Source organism: Letharia lupina (assembly GCF_014066315.1).
Source record: "Letharia lupina isolate WasteWater1 chromosome Unknown contig_16, whole genome shotgun sequence".
In the NCBI taxonomy this organism is placed as follows: Eukaryota; Fungi; Ascomycota; class Lecanoromycetes; order Lecanorales; family Parmeliaceae; genus Letharia; species Letharia lupina.
In genome coordinates, this window is record NW_023502985.1 from 658,909 (window position 1) to 676,391 (window position 17,483).

The following is a 17,483-nucleotide window of genomic DNA, read 5'->3' on the forward strand; positions in this document are numbered from 1 at the left end:
GCTTCTTAGTATCTTGCCCTAGTCACTTCTTACTTTCTAAATTTGTGATCATGAGGGTGTATCCAGAAGGATAGGTGGTATGAAATGTTGCTTCATGCTCAGAATGTTCTCAAGCCTCTTAGCTCACAAACAGTACATAGACAAGCAAACAGCTTGCCAAACCATAATACCAATACTCAAGCCAGCACCACATCCGCTACCGCGCAACTTTCCACCTCAAGTCCCCCGCGACCCTGAATCCACGTGCTTCATTTCTTTCACATCAAGCACTCAGCAAGCTCCCTATCCTTCCTGCCATCCTCCCCCCAGCGCCACCCTTTTCCTCTCGTCCTCTTCCCTCTTCCCTCACCCCGTCTCCCCATTCGCAGCAGCCTAACAACAAGCAATGATACAACTGCCCTACTGCGGCATGCGCTTCCGCCGCTTTTCCATAAAGTACACCAAGAAGCACTAGTGGGTGGTGACAACCCTTGCCGGTCCTGCCCACCCCACCGATTGGCATGACGGTACTTGGGCGCCTGCTGACTGTCGTGGCTGTCATCGAGGCATATCGTCGTCCAGACGTCGGATTCGAGCTCGTTGTTGACGTAAGGTATGTGAGGACGAGCCGGCCATGGGTGAACGTGCTTGACACACTCTAGCGTCCTTGAGCCTACAGTGGCGCGTCTTGGCGGAGGCACGTGCTACTACCTATCTGTATGATGCCGTCACACCTTGTACGATTCTCGCTCTCTAGAGTTACTGTCTTATCTATTATTACAAAATATTCGCGTTATTTTTAAACATCGATAGATTTATATTCTTTCGAATCTTAAATACTATATTAAATGACTTTTGACAACAAAGAGATGAATGTGCGAGAAGATTCATCTGAATACCTATCTGACATCTGCTCCAACGGACAAGAAGTTATCTTCCCGCTGATGGTAAATATGTAGGTGAAGCAGGACTTGAGAATCTACGAGCGGATGCCATAGTTGCGAAACAGTCGGCGAGGGAAGGGAAAGATTCCGAAATGTATTGATAGGTTTGCACCGCTCAGCCTGATCCCCCACGCACACGGTATGCCCCACGCCGTGTGCCTTATGCCACATCTCCCACGCTGCAAAAATCATCATTCACGGATCTGCTTGTATCTCGGTCGAATGTTTCGTTTCGAATCATGCGGCTGGGTATCATGATTGGTTCATATCCGTACATGCAGTCATCCAAGGCTGCGAAGTGCATGTAGGTGCAGCCATCTTACAGGTTCCAGGAATATCTAAGATAGGGATTTTGATCCTGAGCAAAAGCTTCGGTCCGCAGTTCTAGAAGCGCACCAATCGGAAGCCGGAGTGGTGTCAAAAGCTGATCAGGCTGGTGTACCCCACCTGTCGATACTTCAAATGCGGTTTCAAATGATATAGGGCGGCTTGGGGTCATCGATCGCTGTGTCGAACCTGATTCTTTCCAAACCAGAGATACGAACAGAAGTAAAGTAATTCGGATGGCACTGGGGCTCGGAGCGAAAGGCGCAGCAGCCTCATCGATGCTTCATGATGGGGTAGAGACCTCTTGGCACAAGTGTAGAATAGACGATGCGTTCGCGTTTGGGGCGAGTGATGACAAGGGGATGTTTTTCTTACGAAGAGCATTTATTGAGAGTGGGAGGGTCTCGGAAAACCAATCTGGAAGGATGGCAAAAACGCTCGGTGTACAGGTCGGATAGAATTGCATGAAAAACATGGATTGCTGGGATGGGGTTCTGACTTGTTCGAACTTGTGCGTGAGCAGGAAGTGCTAAGATCTCGTGTATGAGACGGTACTTGAGAGCATGGGTGCATGACAGGGGGCGGGTGGAGGAATGCGTGGAGGCTGAGGCTGCAGGATTGGGGAAGAGTCTGAATGAATGGTGGGCTGGACGGCGACCAAGTGAGAGGGGAATTTAGAGGGACAAGGGTGGGACTGGAGAAGGTAAAGAACCAAGATGCTGGTTACATACGAGTACCCCTTCCTTCGGCTACACCGGTGCTCGGCTCCAAGACTTCAGCCTTTGCTGACATGCGTTGATGATCGATGGGACAACGCAATCGTGCTCTTTTCACGTGCAGAGAGTCTGTCGATCGGTCGATAGAGTAGCGCCATCATCCTCACCGACGTGCTGACAACTTCTCAACTCCTTCCTTGATCATAGAAATTTGCGTGAACGATCGCTGGTCTGGGGCACGTTCCAAGTCACATCATGTCGCCTTTCGACGATACGGGCAGAATACACAAGTGGCCTTTGCTGGTCTGTGGGGCTCTCAACTCTGTGCGTGGCTTGACTGAAAGAGACTAGATATCCAACTCCGTCCTCTTTGGCGTCTGTCTAGCAAGCGTTAGCGTTCGATACTACGTCCGCTTTTTCATACAGAAACAGTTGTCGATAGACGATGGCATTCTACTCTTCGGGATTCTATGCTTGATCTCAGCCATGGTCTTACTGATCATCTTCGTCGACGATTTGTTCCTGGTCGAGGCACTGGAAGGAAGCACGATCCCGGCCGACTTGCCGGTAGACTTCCTTCAGCGTGTCTTCGATTTCGAAAAATTGGTTGTTGGTGGTCTGGTGCTGACGTGGTGTGCTATCATCTCCGTGAAGTTCAGCTATCTGTTCTTATTCAGAAAGCTTATTGATCGAATTCGTCCTATGGTCCTTTACTGGTGGGTTGCTGTGATATTCAATGCGTTGATCTCGATTTATGGAATTATCATCTATGCCGTTATACGCCCTTGGTATTGTACCACTATTTCAGGTATTCTAGGATTCTTGCTTTGACCCATCCCTATGATTTGGGAACAATGACTGATGGGTTTGGTTCAGTGGAGTGTTTGCAGGGAAACGGTCTAGACAAATCATTTGCTTTCGCAATCAGCCAGATGGTTCTCGACATCTTCGGTGATCTCTTGAGTAAGTTTCACATGGTTTGACCGTTTCATGACTGATCTCTGCCCGCAGTATTGGTTATCCCCTTCCACCTCATCTGGAGGATCAAAGTCCGATTGTCGCAAAAGCTCGTCTTAGCGTCAACCCTCTGTTTCACCGTCCTAACCATCATGTGCACAATAACCCGTGTCGTCGGTGTTCGCACGAGCTCCAGCGATTCCTCCTTAGACACCGTTTGGCAGACATACTGGCAGTACATCACTGCCAACATCGCGCTGACCATGACAGCGGCTACAGCCTTCCGAGCGTTCTTCATCTCCAGACATCAAGACAGACCAGCGCAGAGACAGGGATCCAACAAGTCTTGGATTAGTAGGAGTTGGCGGTTCTTCAAATTGGTGCTGAGGCCGTGGTCATGGCAAGGGAAAAGCAGCGCACTGCAAATTGGTGAAGACTCCAGTAACCGAGGAATAGAACTGCCATTGATCGAAGAGCGGGCCACCATGACTGGCATGCGGACTTTCATCAACCGGCAAGGAGAATTCGGTGAAGAATAGCGCCTGCAATCCTTGAAAGAAGGGGTATTGGCTGGAAAGAGTTCCGGCTGAGGGATTTACCTTCCACGTTGTCCTTTGCCAATGAGGAAGATGATACGGCAGCCTTGCAAAGAAAAAGCATCGACTAAACAAATTATGTGAAAATAATGATCCCGCAGCCGAGCTGAACACATGCCAGACACATGTATGTAATGACCACAGACCGTTAACAGCCACTGAAATCCATGTTCCAGAGATACAAGAACTTGATGTACCATCTCACCACGATTCCATTGGCCGGGTGTGTCAATCCGCCGCAGCAGCTGACAGACACTGCAGATGATCGTCTCCCTGCAGGACGTCGATCGGCGGGACGACCGGTGTCGCAATCAGATATTATTCAGCCCTCTGCATGCAGGGGGTTCGCGACTTTGGGCGATGGTGGGCGCGCCCAGGTATCGAGGTTGCCTTATTTACCGGCTCACCTATCTGGATCGTTCGCTTCGTCTTTCACAGAATATAGCATCAGTCTCTACTCTGCTCTTCTGCTCTTCTCCCCGGACGCTCAACTGGGGAAATCCGTGCAGTGTTCTCACTCTTACAGAAGAAATTGATGTGGTAAACGTAGCCTTCGCGACAATCCACCCATCTTCGAGATCACGATGCACTCGAAACTCCCATACTTAGCGCCACTCGTCCTTCTTCTCTCCTCCAGGTCACATGCCCAGAATCTATCCAATCTCCCCTCCTGCGCAGTACGTCGCTCAGCACTCACTCACCATTCCTTCTCCCCCCCCCCTGCCCTCCCCACAGCCCCACCGACTCGGCTCGCCACTCTCCCCAAGCCATCCTTACGAGAAGAAGACCAAGCTAACACCATACTTCCCTCTTCCCCAGCAAAGTCCCGCCCTCTCCGCTATCGGCTCGACGGGCTGCCAAGCCAACGACTTCGCATGCCTCTGCAAAGACAACTCCTTCATCAACGCAGCCCTCGCCGGAGCAGAGAAACAGTGCTCGCAAGCTGATTTGCAAAGTGTGTATTGCCCCCGTCTCATAACCTTTCTCCCCCAGCCCCACCTCCGAGGTCCAGAAACAGCGTACAGGCGCGATGATCGCTACGGAAGCAAGGCGGTACGAAAGCTTCCAGATGTAACGATCGACTGACCGGGAATGTTTCCTCCAGAAGTCCTAGCCTTCGCGCAACAGATCTGCGGTAGCGTGGGCGTGAGCCTCAGCGTTAGTGCCAGTGTAGAGGGAAGTAGTACTCCCTCTCCGATCACCAACACACGTACACCCACGCCAATGCCCTCGCCTGTGACTACCAGCACACAAGTATTGCAATCTGCGTCCCCATCGAGGTCTGCGCTCGCAGCGGCTACGACGGCGACGAGTCAGGCGAGCGATACTGCAACAAGCAAAGTCAGAGGGACTGCGACTTCTGGTGCCAGTGGTTGGGATGCGAGATTCGGTTTGCGAGGCATGATGTGGAGCGGAGCGGTCGTGGGATGGTGGTTATTTGGGGTTGGGGCGTGAGGGAAAGAGGGAGGAGGGGGAAGGAGGCAGTTTTGGTTTGTTTTCTCTATACAGATTGAACGCAGCCTGTTGCCAATTCATTTGGTTGCGGGAAGTCTCGAACTATGAATCCCGGATTAGAAGTGTTTGAATAGACAGAATCCATGTGAGAGCTGAGACTATCTTGGTCTGATGTTTTGACAGTCAGTCCCGACTGCGCATGCAGCAACGGAGCCCCCCCCCCCACCCAAAACAGTCTGCAATAGAAAGCTCAAATGTACATATCCTGAGATTTAGGCGTACACATCAAAGTCCTCATCGAAGGGTTTCCCGCCTTGACGGCCTTCGCCCATATCTTCTCCATGGCGGGGACATGTGTGAAGAGCCATGGTCAAAGACGTTGTGCCTGTAAGCACGCAGCGCAGCCCGCCCTTCCTCATCATCCATGAACTTCTGACGGAGTTTTGTCACATGGAAGATCTCCGTCTCATCATCCATGATCTCAACCCAGTGCACCAGTATGTTGGCATACTCTGGGTTCCAGCAAAGCGAGAAGACCCAGAAGGCTTCGACTGCACCAGTCTTCTTCTTGTAGCCGCGCCCTTCGACGTATGCTTTCAGTTTGACGAGTGACTTTAGGACAGCGCCGCAGTCGCGTTGAGCCTGGTTACGGGCATGGGGGATGGCGGTTTGGGCGGGCTTGGCTTCGAAGATGAAGAATGGCCAATCAACGATGCAGCCTAGGCTCTTGATCGCTTTGATGTCGCTGGGTCCTCGCGTTCCGGGCTTTATGAATTGGGGTCGCAACTTGCCGAAGACTGTGTCGGGGTTGGGTTCGGTCATGCCCAGCGCCTTCACGGTGTCGACCTTCCCTGGAACAAATCCTGTTGCCAGATTTGGCTTTTCCTGGCTTCTCAGACCATCATTGGCCGCATAGCTTTCCATCATTATCATCATCTCCCCTTCGGCATCCCGATTTTTCGTCTTCTTCACCATCTTCAAAATTGTCAATGGGTATGTGCCGGGAGCTAATACATTGTACCTCTAAGCACGCACGCAATATTCAAGAGCGGAGCACCGTCAACACGTGTGAATTGGAAACAGAAAGCTGGCATGCATGGAAGCTGGGAAGCTTTGGGCTGCGGACTTTTCATCCGAGTGTATAAAGTAAGCACACCGTAGCATGTCATGACCAGGCCCGAGAGAAATGTTCCTTGACCTCACACCTTATCAGGCTTAGGTCTAGCGATATTTCACAGTTGTACAACGCTGGTGAGAGTCGCATTAGTCTTGCGAGCTCTAAAGCTCAGAGCTCGCAAGGCTTCTCTCACAGAGTCTTGAGTCCTCTATAAGTATTTGCTTGTACTTGTTGCTGTTTTCATTCGCCGCTGAAACGGAATCAACAACAGATGATTCAGTCAATAATAGCGTTGATGACAATGCAGTACGAAACAGCTACACTCTACGTGTCGAGATACACGCTTTCTTTTCTCGAAGGCTGAATTGGTCGCGTTGATAAAGAAGCATCGCAGGATAGAGAAATATCGCAGAGTAGAAGAGTATTGCAGGGTATGAAAACATCGTAGGGTAAGAAGGTATCGTATCGTAAGATACATAATTTTGGTAGGGTATGTAGAGGGTAAAATACTCTACTTGAGGCCCAGCCACGCTAGTGGAGGGAGCTAGACAGGGCTATTGATTGGCTGATTCAGACGTCAGGCTTAGATTCCATCACCAAGTAGTGTATTTCACATCAAAGAATGTTGCGATTTGCGCGATATTACTGTAGCACTCTACGATTGAACACATAGTTGTCAAATGAAGATATTTTGAAGCTATACACAATTGTCACTTTACAAAAAACCGGCAGAACTTCGGTTCCGGGGGCTAAATGAGAAATTGGGTACGCAGCCATGAAATGGAGCTCTATGACTGCACTCCCTGCACATAGCGATCTAGACGACTGAACTGTGCCAGAAACACGTCATCGACCGGCTTACTGACATATCTTTGCGCGCGAGACTAATCCAGGAGGGTGGTGAGGTGCAGTGTGGTGTGAGTGTACAGGGAGAGATGCTCTGGTGGAGTGGAAGATCTGAGCGACATAGCCTGATCAGGCGACCCAGGTTATACTTTTATATGTAGAGTGGTTCAAATGGACATAGATAGCTGCTCTCCTAATTTGCGGGCGCGATTTCTTGTCTAGACCTGACTACAGTTTTGATGCCAAGACGGCCGGAACTACATTAATCCCCTCCTACTAGCGTGGCCCTCCCGAGCACAAGGGAAGGGATAGCGGCCACGCCCGTGCCAAGGAAAGGAGCCAAGCAAGACCAAGCACAGAGGTTCGGGGAGGACTGAAATATTTAGCCTTAGGGTTTCTGTTCCGTGACTACTCCTAAGCCCGAAATCTGAAGCTCTCTAATGTCGTTGATGGCTCAAAGAATGGCAGCTGGCGACGCATGAGAACATGTCGTCTTGAAGCTGGTGATACATTCATCTTATACAGAAACCTGATTACCAGGAGGTCCGGGCGAAATGTGGGGGCTCGATCGCTTCTCAGGCCATTCCACCCCTTCTGGCTCTCCTCCACCACAGAACAGATCATTTTCACCTGCGCCTCGACGTCCCAGTCACCTCGGGCCTGGACTTGCGGCGAGACCACCACACAATCCTCGATCTTCATCTCTCAACGTCTCCGGCAAATACAACGCTTCCACCACGTCATTGAACTCTCCACGTCTGCCCAATGGTTCGGGTCTAAAGCAGCAGATCACCCCGCCAGCAGACTTCACGAACCCACTGAAATTGCTAGAGGAGATAGTTGGGCGCCCAGTAGCTGACGAGGATGAGGGGCATGGAGAAGAGGGTCAAGGCCAATGGGAGAAGCCGGCTGACCTGGTCGAGGATGTTCATTTTGGGGGGCGGAGCATACATAATTTCTTGGAGGACGAAGATGAACGACACGACATTGGAGATTTAGACTCCTATGACAATACCGCACAAAGTGCCATGGAATGTGAGTATGTATACTCTTACAAAATCCCACTGTTCTGATACTGAACGTCGGCATCAGATGAACGAGCCAAGGACAAGTTTGAGGACTTGCATAGATCCATCCTCGTAGATCTTCTCCTAGTCAAGGTAATGCCTGCGTAATGCTGATGCTTTGTTAGGCATGCGACGACGTTCTCAAGTCCGTCGAAGTTTCCCTGACAAATTTTCAAAAAGACCTGGGTGCAGTGTCAGCCGAGATCGAGACCCTTCAATCCCGCTCAACTACTATGAACATCAAGCTAGAGAACCGAAAAGTGGTTGAGAAGCTTCTGGGTCCTGCCGTCGAGGAGATTTGCGTTTCTCCTACAATAGTCAAACAGATCTCCGAAGGTCCAATCGACCACGCTTGGATCAAGGCGCTTGAAGAACTTGACAAACGATCCAAGACAATCGAACACAAATTCAAAGGACCTGACAAGGTCCTTGCAGTGTCAGAGGTCAAGCCGCTTTTGGAGGACCTTACCAACTTGGTGAGACTTGCGACTTTTCAACAAGACCTGACTGATATCTTCACACAGGCTATAGAGCGAATACGTGACTTTCTGGTCTCTCAGATCAAGGCTTTACGTTCACCAAGCATCAATGCCCAAATTATTCAGGAGCGAGCATTCATTGCTTACAAGGACCTCTATGCTTTCCTGGCCAAACATCATGCCCAGCTTGCCGATGAAATTGCTCAAGCATACATTAACACTATGCGTTGGTACTACTTGAGTCACTTCACACGCTATAGAATGGCTCTTGAGAAGATCACTCTGTACACTGTGGACAAGCATGATGCTCTGGGAGATCAAATGAACCAACGAGGTGTGTCTTTTGGCCACGAATGCTATATCCTGCTCACTAATTGGTCATCCCAGGCGCCGCCTCCAAAAGTGCCCAACCCGCTCACGACGCTCTCTCACTTGGTCGACGTATCGACATTCTGAAGCGCGCCTCTTCTTCTGCGCTTTCCTCCCATGTAGCGGAGCAGTCAAAAGCTCCCACGTATCTCGAAACCCCTTTCTACGCCTTCAATACCGCCTTGATCGACAATGCTTCCTTCGAATACTCCTTCCTCACAAGCTTTTTCACTAACTTATCATTTCATGTCGTCTCCCAGCACTTCAATTCGATATTTGCCCCGACTTTTGCTTTGGGAAATGCTTTTACGAAACATCTAATAGATACTTCCTACGACTGCTTGGGAATACTACTTTGCGTTCGTCTGAATCAACATTTAGCCTTCGAGCTGCAACGGCGGAAATGCCCAGTCGCGGATGGATATGTTAATGGCACGAACATGCTTCTTTGGCCGAGGTTTCAGTTGGCTATGGATGTGCATGTTGAATCTGTGCGGCGCTCTACAGCTTCGCTCTCAGGTGGCTCCCGCGCTACATTGTCCTTGATGAACTCAAGTGCAGATAGCAAGGGGTCCACAGCTCCCCACGTTCTGACTCAGCGCTTTGGGCAATTTCTGCAAGGCATCTTGGCGCTCGGCAGCAACGAGAATATAGCATCAGTCACAGGAGAGGCGGCACCGAGTGATGCCGAACCTGTGGGCCGCAGCTTGGAACGCTTGCGCGGGGAATTTGAAGCTTTCTTGATGAAGTCTTCGAAGGGACTAGTACAGGGGAGAAGGGGAAGGTTCTTAGGGAACAATTACAGTCTTGTATTGACTATTGTAGGAGATACGGGCGGCAGATTGGCGAAAGAGACGAGGGAGTGGTTTGAGCAAGCGAAGGAAGGTGTTGGAGAATATTGAGACAACGCGGAAGTAGAAATATCCAAATCAATCATACGTTGATTCGCGGTCAAGTATATGAAGCACGTGAACTGCTTGAACAAAGGGTTTTCATATCGCTCGGGGATAAGGTCGGCAATAACAAAATTCTGGTTGCGCTGTCCTTTCGAGGAGCGCCCACGACTGTTGTAAGATCTTAGAAAATCGAAAACCTTTGTACAAAGAATTACAGAGACTAGATTCGCTCAGCACCACCATTCAACATGTCAGGCCCACCACCTCCGGGCCAGCAGCCCACCCCTCAGCAACTGGCAACCATCCAGCAACAAATCGCCGCCGAAGCCCAGAGACGAGGCATGACGCCCCAGCAGCTGCAAGCCCAGCAACGGCAGCAGATCCAAGCCGAAGCCGACAAAGCTGGCTTGACCTTCGACCAGTACATCAACAAGCTCAAACAACAAGCTTTCGAAAACCATCAACGCCAGCAGCAAATGGCGCAGCAACAAGCTCAGAACCAAGCTGCACAACCACAAGGGCAACCGCAGATGCAGGGGCAGCAGGGGCAACAGGTGCCTATTACACCGGGAGCGCCGGATCCGAGGGCATTGGCGCTAGCAAAATGGTTGAAGGGTCAGGATTTGAAGCCGAGGACTTGTATATTGAATGGGCAGCGAAAAGATATGTTTAGAGGTATACATTACGCCTTTCACCTTCGTACATATCTCTACGAGGTCACTAAATGCTCGAGCAGTCAAACGTGCCCTCCGAGCCATCGACTCCGCCGCCTACACGAAAGCCCGCAGTAAAAACCCTCTCCTCCCCGAAATCACTACCGCAACCCCAAAAGCCGAAATTTTCAAACTGCTCCCCCTCTCCCTCCTTGCTCTACGTGTGTCAAAATCAGATCCCCACGAAGGCCATGGCCATGCTCCTTCGAAGCCTCAAAAGCGAGTTAAGGGGCTATGGACCGTTAAGATCGAACAGCAGCAGGATATAAACGATGATCTACATTATGTCTGGCTGTACGAGGGACCGCAATGGCGGACAAAATTGTATGCGGTGGGAGCTTTGATACTGATTATGACGGTCGTCATGTTCCCACTGTGGCCTGTTACGTTGAGGATTGGGGTTTGGTATCTTAGTATGGGCTTCTTAGGCTTGATAGGGTTGTTCTTCGCTATGGCTATCTTCCGCCTCATACTATTCTGCGCGACGGTCTTTACGGTACCACCTGGACTATGGCTATATCCGAACCTCTTTGAGGATGTGGGTTTCTTTGATAGTTTCAGGCCGGTATGGGGGTGGCAGGAGGTGAGTTACCATTCAGCTTGTATTTCAACTTGAGGAGCGGGCGGTGAGGCTGATCGCAATCCATGAGCAGGACAAGAAGGCGAAGAAAGCCAAGAAATCGAAGAAAGGAGGAGGCGGGGAGAAAGCGGCTGCTAAATTGATTGAGGCATCCCCATTGACAAATGGTACGGAAACAACGAATGGGCAAGTCAGCAAGCGGCACGCGCATGCTGCGCCGAGGGTTGAAGAGGTGGAAGATGAGTAAATGATCCGGACCGCTAAGAAGTAGCTTCAGTCATGCCGGCTAAGCATGCAGATTGTACTATGGACGTGAGGACATTGGCGTTGATGGCCTAGAATGGGGGTTTTGTCTTGGGTGGTGGAGTAAGCACATGCTTCATGGTGTACCATAGAAGTGTGAGATACTTCTCTTTCGTGCAAGGATTTGACGTTTCTGAACTGTTAAGATCTGAGAATCGGGGCAGTTGATCCCGCGAATAAGATTCAAACGATTCTGCATGCATGTCTCAGTTTTTCTTTTGGCTTTTTTGGTTATAAACAGCGAGGTATTTATCTTGCCAGATCTCTTTTTGTCACCGAAAGACTAGCCAAACCACCGCCAATTCAGCGAAGATTACAGGCAAGGCCCTTTGTTCCCAGCGAAGTTCCTCTTACTGATATCCTGCGAGACCAAGAAGCCCAACGAGCTCCCCCATCCACTCCACACCAACACATACCAAATCCACACTCCTGCCCAGGCGACAAGATGTCACTATTTATCAACCTCGACAGCCAATCGGGTGCCACCGTCAGAGGCATGCTCTTCGGCGTGCTAAAGGCTCTCTCCCCCATCGCCCTCTTCTACTTCACCAGACCCCACAGCCTCCACTGGAGCACCTACTTCTTCCCCTTACCGACCCTGGCGGCAGCGGCCAGGCTCTCTTCGAGGGCCGTCGCATTGCACGCTTTGACGGAGAGAGAGAAACACTGGTATACGATGACGATGAACGGGGCGTTGTTGAGCGACGAGCAGATGGAAATGGGGCAAGGAACGGGGTATCTGGCTCAGAAGTTGGTCGGACTTATGAAGGTGGATATCGAAGAGGATTGCCGGAGGAGAGGTCAGCGGTGGGGACGGCGGGCGGAGACTTCGAAAGGCAGAGTTGGTGGGTTGCATAGTGCTGGGGCGCTTCAAGGATTTTCGCTGCGCCTCGTTTTGATGTATTGGTATGATGAGAAACAGAAGAAAAGCTCCACTCCGTTGTTATCGACTGATGACTGCAGTGCTAAATATTTACTTACATAGTGAGCTTCCCCTGCGCTGTCGATTTGGCAGCTACCGCCAGGATGTAGCGGGTTTCGTATACGTTTTCACGAACGACGTTGTGGATGCCCAAGGATTACCTGGTGCATATCGTGATCGTGAGCCGTGGTGTCCACTTCGACAATCTCTGGTACTTGTTGATTGGTAAAGCGATCTTGTTCTTCGCTCCCAATTAACCCGACGTGAGTGAGCGTTAATTCTTCCACATCTCGAGCTCGCTCTTTCAGACCTCGCACGCAGCCCACCCTGGGTAAGTACAAAGGAGGGGCTGTCGCCGGTCACTGAATGAGCTGACATGTGGAAACATTGCCAGAGAAGCCGCATACCATGCGCTTGGAAGGTGTTAAAGTGGGCGATGGCTTGGGCTGTCTGCTCGTTCTAATGTACGCCCTGTGCCGTAGGGTTTACTGCTGAGGAATGGCTTTGCGTGGTAATTCGCTTGTGTTGTTGGTACATGTTGTGGGCTGTGATATACGTGCCGGAGGGTTGGGATCTGACCTAAACTTCCCTGATCAAACGGCAGCCGTGTCGACCTGATTCACCATGAAAGAGGCAGATTCTGATAGCATTCACAATTTTCGGTCTTCAGAGTCGAATCAGATTTTGGTTTCTTCATTGACATGCTGATGATCTGAGCGTTGTAGCCGCTTCGTAATCTAAAGAGGCCAGCACCCATTTACATGAAAATGCCACAGCCCTATTGCGTAGCTAATCGATCTCTTCCTCAGTTGTACTTCCCCTGATGCTCTGCCCCTCAGGCTCTGATCCCCCCAGGACGGAAAGACCGGCAACAGATGACCAAGATCTCGACTCACAGTCCCAACTTTCTGCCAATACCAAGCGCACCCAGGATCGGCATGGATCCTCGCTATCTCCTGATTCCTTTCCTGCATCGTAGAAAATTGGGAACTATACCCAGCCATAAGCAAAAAGTCATGCAATGTAGGGGGGCATGTGACAAACCTTAGTCTGGACTCCAAGCAATGCTCGCAATAGATCTTCCCAGCGCGGATATCAAGCAGGATCGTCGCTTCTGCCGACTTCAGCTTCCATCCATCATACATCGACATCGGACGCAGGCAATCGTGGCAGGGAATTCGTTGCTGGCCGCCAACAGTAGGGAGGCATCTGTGCGAGTGTTCTTTCCTTCGAATGCCGCAGGCAATGCACGTGCGGTTTGCCTTCGTCTTCTTAGCGTCAGGATCTGAGAACTGAGCCGTATCTTTGACAAGCCCGCAGTGGGTGCAGCAACAGCGAACTAGCTCTCTATTGCGTGGGAAAGCGGCCTCGATGGCGGCATGTCACCTTACTACTTCTGCGAGGGTGAGGGTAGTCGTGTCGATGTCAGTGGCCCAGCCGCGGAATCTCTTGGACACAAGCTTGACGCTGAGATGATCTGTAGCGTTGACGCTACTTAGGATATTGAGTAGGGTTTCGTTAGGGACATTGTTGAAAGGCCCGAAAGGGGTGGCCATGCTGTGGTATCCTTAGCAAGGTCTTAGCTATTACGCACATAGTGCCATCAGGAACGTACTTTGGTGTGAGAAGTGGTGATATTTTGTCTTTCAGTCGCCCCTCAGATAGCACTTCTGAATTTGGCTCAAAACATCGGACAGGAGCGTCGCTCACCCGCAGGTTGAACGCTCCATTGGCTAACGCCCGAATGGAAATTATACAAGGGGATCTTTGAATCAAAAGAAGACACTAAAGGTTTCCGGGGGCCTCTGAGGTATATCCAGTGCCTAGTCCATTTCTAGCGAGTACTATGAGCTCCACAGTCGCAGCGTTATGATAGAGGGCTCTGGACCATCAAGTTTCTTGCATAGACTCCTCCATACATATAGAGAGAATTAAGCAACGCAGGGGTGATGCCATGGAACATAACATTCGAAACTGTTTTCAATTTCGGCACCGACAACATGTTCGAAGTCTGGAGTGACATACTTTTGGCGGAAACAAAGTTCTTTCCATAAGGGCTACCGAGTTGACAAATCCTTGGCCGGTCATGGCAACTCTCAGATTTGTGAGAGAAAGTGCATGCTCAAGACATAGCAGAGCAGTATTACTTAAGGTAAGCTTGTGCTGCGGAAGTGCCTTTTAGGTTTGGTAAGGGCGCCGCAAGGTTACACCAACATCAAGGACGGTCGATGGACGGAGCTGACGATTGAATATTTCGAAGAAAGATATGGGTATCGAAAAAATGAAGCTTGGATTGGCAATGTTTAAACGAGTGACACATTGCCATGATGGAGCGGGTGCATAGTCAATCATTCAAATCGACAACATGCGGACCTTTTCAGGTCGAGGGCAATGGTAGAATGCAAGCTGATTCATGCGCAAGATCATCTCGAGAGTGACTCTGGAGTGATTTGGACCGTGACCTATGGCTTCATCACGATATCTGGAACGTTGACTTTCCTCCATTGCCCAAGAGCGTAAGAAACTCTCTCTCCGTCACCAGGTATGTAAACATGCTGCTGGCCTGGAATGGCTCTAATGTAAGGTTTCCTTCGTATGGAAAAGTAAGGTTTATAACTCGTATATAATAATGGAAAAGAGTCTTTCAGGACCTAATTCCAAGGACCTAATTCAGAGACTTTACTCTGTAGGTTTGAGAAAAGACTGATTTGGCAACGATTGTGGGTTTGAGCCTGCGGCTGTCGGTATACGAAAGAACAAATGCCTGGACTGCGGTCCATGAATCTGCACTCCTAAACCTCAATACCCATGCTCGGCCAATTGTTGCTCGGTCCACTCCCACAACTCCCCCGCCAGCTTCGAGTCTCGCGAGTACTTGGACCCAGCATTCTCTGTGGCAGTAGGGACATAGTACGTTCCAGTTTTGGCCTCTTCGCTCGTCGCGGCTGGAAAGATTTCGGTGTCAGCATTGCCCTTTCAAGAGCGGTCTCCGAGTGTTGAAACAAGCCTACACAGCAACATTCCTGACACTTGATGCGAGTTTCGGAAATGGAACGGAAAGGAAAAATTCTGGCTGCGAAATCACATACCAAACAATTGCGTGAGAGCACCCTGTTGGACCGTCGTCAGGAATGGTGAGGCTATAGGGCGAAGGAATGCCGCGAGCCATGGGTGTTCTTTCTGGAAACCCAGGGAAAGTCCAGTGTCAATGCCTCCTGGGTGAAGGACAACGCTCTTGAGGGCGGGGTAGCGCCTAGTGAGTTCTCGCGTGAACAGGATATTTGCCAACTTCGACTGGCCGTAGCGCACCCAGGTGTTGTAAGAGGCCATATTTGAATGGGCATCTTTCAATACAAGTCCGCCTTTTGGAGGAAGCCTGTGCCCTTCTGAACTGAGATTGACGACGCGTACGTCTCCTTTGCCCTCCGCGGTGCGCTGCAATGTGGGCATGAGAAGCTTTGTGAAGAGGAAGTGACCGATATGATTGGTACCGAATTGAATTTCGTACCCCTCTTTGGTGGTGGAGGCAGGTAGAGCCATGACCCCTGCATTGTTGATAAGAACGTCAAGTTTATCGGACTCGGCATTGAAAGTATCGGCAGCTTTTTTCACAGACTCGAGAGAAGCTAGGTCCAGCTCTAGGAAGGTTATATTGGCATTTGGCGCTGTCCCTTTAATGTCTGATATGGCAGACTGTGCCTTGGATGGTGTTCGGGCGGCTAAGTAGATATGGGCGTTATGTTTGGCAAGCTGACGGCAGGTCTCCAGTCCTAGGCCATTGTTACCTAGGACTAAAGTTCAGTATATTGCCCGCTGTACTGACAGCCAGATCTGAATCTAACCTCCAGTCACCAGGATTGTCTTCCCTGTTAGATCAGGAATCTCCGTGTCCGGATCAAATTTCTTGCCGCCAAACATTCTGAACTGTCGTACGAAGAGGAAGGAGGATTCGAGAGTGTTGGATTGTCGGATAGCTGGATAGAAGAAGAGGGCAGTAGCACTGCATCTTTTGGCTACTATCCCTTGCCCCTAACGTCTTTCCGAGTGATCGCCCGAGACTTGCCGAAGACAGATTGGGGCAAGCCATGATAGATATCTGCAGCTTGGCAAGTAGAGTACAAGCACAAGCGACAATTTGCACTGGTGACCTTATGCCTTACGGAATAGAAGCGACATAAGAAAGCTGGAGAGTAGAATCCTGAGAACCTCAGTAAAGCAGGAATCAAAGCACGCAGGGGCAAGCACTTGGTGACCCCACACCCATCTAGCCATAGTGAGCCGAACTAGCTCGCCCCGCCAATCGCACTTTCTTCGAGTTCTTGACTCTTTCACGTCAAGAAAAACTTCAACTCTTCAACAGATACTCTAACCCTCGCCGCCGGCGCCTAGTCCCCTTTAGTTCCTATTTATCTATTCGCTCCTTTCATCTCGCTTTTATCAGCTTTCATCATGGCGGACGACGCCCAGGTAAGTGACATCCAAGCTGTCTCACAGACTTTCCCCCGCCAGACCGGCGCATGAGCTCGAGCATTTTCTTTCCAACTTTTGCTGACCAACTTGCCCATCAGCATGAGCATACCTTCGAGAGCGCCGATGCCGGTGCTTCTACCACCTATCCTATGCAGTGCTCTGCGCTCCGCAAGAACGGATTCGTCGTCATTAAGAGCCGCCCCTGCAAGATCGTCGAAATGAGCACTTCCAAGACCGGCAAGCACGGTCACGCGAAGGTTCATCTCGTTGCAATTGACATATTCACTGGCAAGAAGCTCGAAGACCTTTGCCCCTCCACTCACAACATGGACGTCCCTAACGTCCAGCGCAAGGAATACCAGCTTGTAATGATTCACTGCATACGCCTGCAAATTACATTTTGCTGACCGTTCACTAGCTGGATGTCACTGACGATAATTTCCTTTCTCTCATGTCTGACGACGGCACTACCAAAGATGATGTCAAGGTTCCTGATGGAGAGGTTGGTGACAAGATCGAGAAGCTCTTCCGCACCGAAGAAAAAGACACGAGTAAGTCGAACCTCTGTCAAGAAGTATGACTTTCGCTAATGTTTGCAAGACGTCATTGTTCTTACTTCCATGGGCGAGGAGGTGGCTATTGAAGCGAAGGAAGCCCCGAAGGCCGCTTGAAGGCTTTTCTCAACCAAAAAGTGGGCTTACATCCTCCGGAGAACAAAGACAGTAAAGTGGATATCATGGTTAACGT

At 50.3% G+C, this 17,483-nt stretch overlaps 9 protein-coding genes across 9 annotated transcripts; 6 read left to right on the top strand and 3 right to left on the bottom strand.

The window, feature by feature from the left end:
* Positions 1-2,221: 2,221 nt before the first annotated feature.
* On the top strand, positions 2,222-3,462 carry HO133_003002 (uncharacterized protein; the record flags this gene model as incomplete). The annotated part of the gene is made up of 4 exons (XM_037293926.1): positions 2,222-2,269; positions 2,318-2,774; positions 2,843-2,929; positions 2,978-3,462. 4 exons carry the CDS (start codon positions 2,222-2,224, stop codon positions 3,460-3,462), a joined length of 1,077 nt encoding a protein of 358 aa, XP_037150004.1.
* A 641-nt stretch (positions 3,463-4,103) lies between these two features.
* On the top strand, positions 4,104-4,974 carry HO133_003003 (uncharacterized protein; the record flags this gene model as incomplete). The annotated part of the gene is made up of 3 exons (XM_037293927.1): positions 4,104-4,196; positions 4,339-4,474; positions 4,625-4,974. The coding sequence occupies 3 exons, from the start codon at positions 4,104-4,106 to the stop codon at positions 4,972-4,974; spliced, it is 579 nt and encodes a 192-aa protein (XP_037150005.1).
* Positions 4,975-5,268: 294 nt separating this feature from the next.
* HO133_003004 (uncharacterized protein) lies at positions 5,269-5,949 on the bottom strand (the record flags this gene model as incomplete). The annotated part of the gene is made up of 1 exon (XM_037293928.1): positions 5,269-5,949. One exon carries the CDS (start codon positions 5,947-5,949, stop codon positions 5,269-5,271), a length of 681 nt encoding a protein of 226 aa, XP_037150006.1.
* Positions 5,950-7,491: 1,542 nt separating this feature from the next.
* Positions 7,492-9,754, top strand: HO133_003005 (uncharacterized protein; the record flags this gene model as incomplete). Its single annotated transcript, XM_037293929.1, has 5 exons — positions 7,492-7,972; positions 8,030-8,076; positions 8,130-8,480; positions 8,529-8,817; positions 8,871-9,754. 5 exons carry the CDS (start codon positions 7,492-7,494, stop codon positions 9,752-9,754), a joined length of 2,052 nt encoding a protein of 683 aa, XP_037150007.1.
* A 242-nt stretch (positions 9,755-9,996) lies between these two features.
* Positions 9,997-11,288, top strand: HO133_003006 (uncharacterized protein; the record flags this gene model as incomplete). The annotated part of the gene is made up of 3 exons (XM_037293930.1): positions 9,997-10,423; positions 10,485-11,044; positions 11,115-11,288. 3 exons carry the CDS (start codon positions 9,997-9,999, stop codon positions 11,286-11,288), a joined length of 1,161 nt encoding a protein of 386 aa, XP_037150008.1.
* A 501-nt stretch (positions 11,289-11,789) lies between these two features.
* On the top strand, positions 11,790-12,202 carry HO133_003007 (uncharacterized protein; the record flags this gene model as incomplete). The annotated part of the gene is made up of 2 exons (XM_037293931.1): positions 11,790-11,852; positions 11,906-12,202. The coding sequence occupies 2 exons, from the start codon at positions 11,790-11,792 to the stop codon at positions 12,200-12,202; spliced, it is 360 nt and encodes a 119-aa protein (XP_037150009.1).
* An 853-nt stretch (positions 12,203-13,055) lies between these two features.
* Positions 13,056-13,822, bottom strand: HO133_003008 (uncharacterized protein; the record flags this gene model as incomplete). Its single annotated transcript, XM_037293932.1, has 2 exons — positions 13,056-13,256; positions 13,658-13,822. 2 exons carry the CDS (start codon positions 13,820-13,822, stop codon positions 13,056-13,058), a joined length of 366 nt encoding a protein of 121 aa, XP_037150010.1.
* Positions 13,823-15,065: 1,243 nt separating this feature from the next.
* Positions 15,066-16,184, bottom strand: HO133_003009 (uncharacterized protein; the record flags this gene model as incomplete). The annotated part of the gene is made up of 3 exons (XM_037293933.1): positions 15,066-15,211; positions 15,356-16,051; positions 16,109-16,184. The coding sequence occupies 3 exons, from the start codon at positions 16,182-16,184 to the stop codon at positions 15,066-15,068; spliced, it is 918 nt and encodes a 305-aa protein (XP_037150011.1).
* Positions 16,185-16,715: 531 nt separating this feature from the next.
* Positions 16,716-17,407, top strand: HO133_003010 (uncharacterized protein; the record flags this gene model as incomplete). The annotated part of the gene is made up of 4 exons (XM_037293934.1): positions 16,716-16,733; positions 16,835-17,101; positions 17,155-17,287; positions 17,337-17,407. 4 exons carry the CDS (start codon positions 16,716-16,718, stop codon positions 17,405-17,407), a joined length of 489 nt encoding a protein of 162 aa, XP_037150012.1.
* Between the last annotated feature and the right edge of the window lie 76 nt (positions 17,408-17,483).